We start from the raw sequence: 6,579 nt of genomic DNA on the forward strand, positions 1-6,579 counted from the left end.
GCATTTTATTTCATTCTACTGAGTATGGATGAGCTGACATCAATCAATCCTCTCAATTGGATGTTTGGGAACTGAACACGGTGCGGGTACAGAACGTGTTGGCCTCAGGCTGCCGCCCAGAGGTTGTGTCTGCCAAGTCCACCCACCATGATCACAAGAGAGAGAGGATGACGAAGAAGCATTGGTGTTGTTCGCCTAGATGCCAGGAACTGAATAAAGGTAGAATATCTCATTCCATGCTCTAAGGGCAACCTTCTGTGTTTTATGTGAATCTATGGAGGTCTAGAATTACTCATCAGAATAAAGGATAGGTTGTAGTGGACCATGTATATATATCCCCAACATCTGCTCATTGTTCACTGGATAAGGTTGTCAAATAGGGAAAAAGAGAAAAACCGAGCGTCGAGAGATTGGTATCTACTGCTCGAATCTCAGTAAATAGATTAATACTGTACGAATCGCTTTGCGGCTGCTGCACATTCAAGAGATGTTAAACATCGTAATCACTTGCATCAATCTTCCATACATATATTGATACTTTGCACCCAATAGACTGAAGCAACTGCAAACCAGTCAATTCCTCTCACTAAGCCATCCAACAATGCTGAAAAAAAAGCACTTCGGCTTGCCAAAACTTACCTTTATCTACCACGAGGACCATGTTCCCTCTCCTAATCTAATGCGGGAAGTGCTCGCACAAATAGATTCATAAGGGGTCCCCTACAGAATATCCTATGGACAGCTTCAATGATTGCAGGAAGGGGACGCATAGAATATAAAGAGTGCCCATCGACACGTGTGTTAAGCTGTTGCAATTAACAACATGAAATTATCAGTCTAGCAAGTGGTTATGGCCTCGGGAAAGCGTAGACTACTAAAACCGATCAGGGGGTCTGATCCTGCACTTGATGCTGCATGAGCCTTCCTCGTGTATCCTACGGCTCGTGTCAAATACTGTCCTCTATATACTAAGGTAGATCGCTTTTTTCACCGAATATCACTGACGATCAGCTTGCTTCTCGAGCTTCTCAAAGAGTGGTACTCATCGAAACCCACAGCTAAGGTTTTCGGTTCACCCAGCCAGTGGCCGAGTGGCGAGTGCACCCACGGAGACATGCTCCCGAAGGCCAAGCCTGGCCGCGTGCAACCCAAAAGCTTAAGTAGAACAGGCAGGTGATAACAAATTTACTTGCGTGAACAGACCAGAAAAAAAAGCTGCCTTCGTTATCAAAATTGACTCAATTCCTGTCCTTGGTATCCGGACACTCAATCATATCTCACGACGATTTAGGTCCGCACTCACGAGTGGCGCGAAACAGTAAAAAATGGGAATAGTGCAATGTTGGCCGTTCGGACTTTGGAGACTAGACTTGATGGATCATGGATTAGCTCTGGGCCACTGCGAGACACACAGACTGTGGTCTCGTGGAAGTTGACGGGGGAACATCAACGAGATAATGCCAATAGCCCCACAAATCGTCATCCAATCTTCGGGAAAAAAAAAAAAAAAAAGTTGAGAAGATAGCAGAGATTGACTTCCGCGTCCTGACCGGACAGCCCAAGCTAAGCTCACTCCCCGATTTAAAAGTTGTCACGCCCGTCCTGTGCAAAGGGTAGGGAAAAGGCTTGTGGGGGACGCTGTCTTGGAGGCTTCTTGCCAATTCCAACCTGCCTATATACCCTCGACATGGATCCACGCGGTCTCAATGCAGAAGAAAAGGCTCACCCTGAGCCAGCCTCCATCCCAGTGGAAAATCAAGAGCCAGTCAAACCGCGTGGCTTGCTCTCTCGAATTCGCTACTATGAAGAGGTGCTGGATCGCAAGTTGGGAATTGAATCACACAGTCTTGACAGGGTTCTTCCGGAAAATCGTAAACCGCCCAACTCCCTGACGATGGCTTTCATGTGGGCGTCTGCTACGATCAACATCAGTTGTTTTAGCACAGGGTTCTTGGGAAAAGAATTTGGATTGTCTTTGGGACAGACCATTGCTATCATCATCTGTGCGACGTTCCTTGGTGCCGCTGTGACGGTTCGCATACCTTTTCCTATTTCTCTGGATCTTCCTAGAACGATTTGCTCTTCCCCTTTGGGTTTGCAGCGGCTTACATTTACCCCTTAGGGCTGGTGCGCCACTATGGGCCCTGGTACTGGCCTTCGTCAGGTTGCGATCTCTAGATATTCTTTAGGATTCTATCCTTCATCCATTATCGCTGCGTTGAACGTGATCGAGCAACTCGGTTGGGCATCTGTCAACTGCATCACTGGCGGTCTTGCCCTCAGTGCCGTTTCCGATGGCCGCGTGTCGATTGCCGTGGGCGTGGTCATTGTTGCGTGTGTCAGTTTTCTCTTCAGTTTCGTCGGTCTCAGGGGAGTCCTGATGTATGAGCAATACGCTTGGATCCTATTCTTCATCATTTTCATGATCATCTACGGCGAGTCTGCGCATCGGGCCAACCTAGCCGCCCCTGCTACAGTTACCGGTCTCACCAGGTCGGGAAATGCTCTGACCTTGATCGGTGTGGTGTACGGCTCCAGCGCATCCTGGAGCTCCATTGTCTCGGACTTTTACGTTCATTACCCCGTCAACACCCCCAAGATCAAGATCTTCCTATACACCACTCTGGGCATCACGATTCCAACCTGTATCGGAATGCTGCTTGGGGCTTGCATCAGCTCGGCTTTGGATACGAATCCTGAATGGGCTGCCGCCTACGAGAACGGTATCGGGGAGATTCTCAAGACAATTATCTACCCTAGAGGATTTGCCAAGTTCCTCTTGGTCCTTCTGGTCCTGTCTGGAAGTATGTGGTATTCTTTCAACTAACTCCATTCCGCTTCAGCATGACTTTTCGCTAATATACTCTTCAGTTGGTGTCAACTGTATTGCTATCTACTCAGGTGCGCTTTCCGCGCAGCTTTTTGCCAAGCCCTTTGCAAAACTTCCACGGATAGCCTGGTCGTTCCTCGTGTTCGTCTGCATTCTCCTTCTCGGTATCGCTGGTCGAGACCATCTGTTGGATGTCCTGGAGAACTTCCTGTCACTGCTGGGCTACTGGAACACCTCTTTCTTCGTGATCTTGTTCACTGAGCACTATCTATTCCGCGGGGGTAGCCTCTCCAACTATGATCTTGATGCGTGGAATACACCGTCAAGAATGCCTGTCGGCTATGCCGGACTTACTGCTTTCCTATGCGGTGCCGCTGGATGGATCGTTGGCATGGTCGAAACCTACTATGTAGGTGCTATTGCGAAGATGATAGGTCAGGATGGAGGAGACGTTGCCAATGAGTTAGCGTTCGTCTTCACCTCAGTTACTTATATCCCTCTAAGAAAATTGGAACTCAAATATGTTGGGAGGTAGATGGGGTCGACCTTCCGCAAACCGCTTGTGTATTATGAGCAATCCATTCATATTCTGAACTGTGTCCCTGGTTGCAATAGTAGCTTGGGGAGGATTGAGCAAGCCCATTACTAAAACGGGACCGGAAGCCATGACATACAGTGTATACTGTGGACTTGTGTCCAAGTCAGAAGGCATGAGCTGACAGGACTTTTGGGGTGTCATGTCCACCACAGTCGTCCAGCATTACCTTCCTTGCAAGCTCGCCAGACCTATGGCATGTGGGGATTCGATGACCGAGCTCATGGAGATAACAGTGTATGTAAACCGGAGCAGTCCCGGTAACAGTACAATGGTGAGCGCGGTCGGTTCTATGTGATGCAACCCATCCGGGGAATCAGTCCGAGGTTGAAGGTCCAGTACAGGACTGTATATGGGGAGATCCGACTTTGGGGAACAGATCCGCAGGACTTGCCACGAGGTTCCGGAGAGCGCAGCAGATGTGCCAATTCTACCATATTGCCCTGGTCTTTTCCCTGTTTGAGAGCGCGGCTAGATCTTTTAATGACATTGACTCTAGAATATCACCAGTATCCAGGGCCTATATCGGCTCCTGATCGACAGATGTAGTTGGCTATTCGGCCAAGAACAAATTTAAGATTGTGCGTAAGCTGACGACGACGATGCCGGTGATGGTTGATGCAAAGCTACCGTAGGCCAATGGGATTAGAAGGGTGTCCCCCGTTGTGTCCTTCCTGGAGACCTGGTGAGCATACAGTAAAACTACCTACTATTTACTAGTAGCTTACCGATAGTACTACTTGGATACCTGATGACCTGGCAATCTGTAGAATGTGAGATGAATAGGAGCTGGAGCAGGACTTGCCCTGTTTAGGGCAGCCGAAGACAAGAATTGCGGTTCTATAGCTTTCATCTCTCAAAACAGGGAGGATCATCAATGCCACTTATTCATGATTCTACTGCTGGCGAGATTGAACGAGCGAATCCGAGAGAGACACGGTTATGCCAATGCTGGGGTCCAACCTGTGACTGGGATACAAGCATAGACGCAAGGGGGAAGGGTGTTCACACATCCGGACGATTCAAAACGATGGTGTACCTGCAGAAGGAAAAGCCGTACCTATGTAACTGCCTAGGATATTCCTTGGGAGTGTCTATTTAACTGCTTGCCTGTCTCGACCTTGGATGACTGTCGAGATCAAGGAGAAAACCAGTGGGTGATGACGGAACGCGGGAGAGGTCTGAGCACCCTAGATTTTGTCCTACGGATGGTTGAAAATTGGCCGAGTTTGATTGTACAGAATTTCTGACTTTCTCCAGACATATCAGCCCGTGGATTAATTAGGAGGTATGTTCTGAGTTCTGGCAGATTTTGGCCACGACGTATGTTGCTTTCAAGGTCAAAGGAAAGGTAAAAGGAAAAGAAAATGGTAAAAGAAGACGAAGCCGACTCCGCAGTTCATATTGACTCAGGACCACTAACGACATCATCTGTCTCAGTCTCCCAGACACTCAAAAGTAGATCCCCCAAACTTAGCAACAGGAAAGTTCTAGACACATCATCGTCATCGCCATTCTGGTCGTCTGTGGCTGCTTCGATACCAGCATTGAATTATTTTCTGGAGAACGGCTTCGCACGGTATCTTCCGTCCCTTGTGGCTGTTTCCCCTCAAAACATATTCACAACAGCCCGATTTTCAATGGTATCAGACTGTAACATAGGGTCGAACAGCATATCTAGGTACACCTTCAGCAGTCAACAATTCAATGGGCCCTGAAGCCCTCAGCAGAACATCGCACCCATCACGTCTCACTCTTCAAGGACGTTGGTAGCTTGCTGGTTGGAAGGCGGGGTACAATGTACAATCTGTGGCTTTGTGCCCAGCTTCAATCAAACGTCCTAAAAGGAAGAAAGAGACATTATCCATGGTCCATGATGTGTCTATCAACCTACCCGTACTCCCTTACCAATCATCAGGATGATAATTGCTGGTACGGATGCAGTAATTGGCTACTGCCGAAACAAAAGTACATCTTTGGATACCTAAAAGAAAGAACCTAAGGTAGTTTAAACTTCTAGAACTAATTATAGTTCTGTTCTGTAACATGACTGAAGTCTTTGTGCGAGGATATCCAGCCAAGAGTTTCCCTCGATAGGTCAAGCAAGTGGCTACCATACCGAAATGTTCATTCCGTCCCGTCACCATGATATGGGGTGACTTTCCTAGGTCGACCATTCAATACAACTCTTATCAAACTACCCTGTAGATAGAAGAGGACTGGTAAATATCACCGCAAGGATCGATAAAATAACTCATGATTAGACTTCTACAGGACTCTCTACGGGTAGAATTGTATCCCGGCTGCTGTGCTGGTCTAGCTAGTCAAGGCAATTTAACTCAATCACTGGCTCCAAAATTCGAGAATTCAGGATCAAGGATAATAATAATAAGAAGAAATTTCCGCTCATCTATCCCCAACTTTTAGCACATTGTCACTTGGCTGGAACTTGTCTGCATCATCATTATCATCATCATCGCCATCATCTATTCATCCATCCATCCAACCCCCTGTCTGGTCGTTGTTGGATGAGTGTTATTCCTTCTTGTCATCCCCCTTGGTGCACTACTGCAGATCGGTGTGCTGAGCTGTCGGGCTTATGCATTTTTCCTGCAACCTGCTGGTTTGATCTCTCACACTCGGCTTGCATTTACTACCTATTCTCCTTGCCCACCTTAGATGATAGATACGTATCACTGCTTCTTTCGCTTCTGCCCTTGTAACCTAAAGTCCCAATTTCTGTTACCGCCTATGTCAGAGGCCTCTTTGCTGTGACTGATCCAGCGGCTCTCCACGTGCTAACCGCTGGTTATTGTGGTCACGGCTAGCCCGCGGCAGCTTCTTTCGCTCCCTCTATCTGGGTTTTCATCCCGTCCCGCAAGTCACTCGATCTTTGCAGCAACACAGCGGTACGCCTTTTTGCCCCCCTAATTTTTCCGGGAAGGTCAATCAATAATCATATCCATCAAGATCCATACATATATCCCTTGCACAAACCAGCGACCGCCAAAAAAGATACTGAAGGGATATCCAGGAGCACCGCCTCACCTGGTGGCTTTCCCCACCTTCTTCCAATCGAGCCACTCAAGCATACCTGTCACCCACCTTGTCACTACACATCAATTCGCCGGACCCCCCCTCCTAATCGCACATC

The 6,579-nt window shown here is 47.9% G+C and overlaps 1 protein-coding gene across 1 annotated transcript; it reads left to right on the forward strand.

The window, feature by feature from the left end:
• Positions 1-1,687: 1,687 nt before the first annotated feature.
• ALT_4413 (putative nucleoside transporter) lies at positions 1,688-3,365 on the forward strand (the record flags this gene model as incomplete). The annotated part of the gene is made up of 3 exons (XM_033559909.2): positions 1,688-2,032; positions 2,123-2,804; positions 2,872-3,365. 3 exons carry the CDS (start codon positions 1,688-1,690, stop codon positions 3,363-3,365), a joined length of 1,521 nt encoding a protein of 506 aa, XP_033415800.2.
• Positions 3,366-6,579: the final 3,214 nt, after the last annotated feature.

The sequence above is a fragment of the Aspergillus lentulus genome (genome assembly GCF_001445615.1).
Source record: "Aspergillus lentulus DNA, contig: Alt08, strain: IFM 54703, whole genome shotgun sequence".
NCBI classification, from domain to species: Eukaryota; Fungi; Ascomycota; class Eurotiomycetes; order Eurotiales; family Aspergillaceae; genus Aspergillus; species Aspergillus lentulus.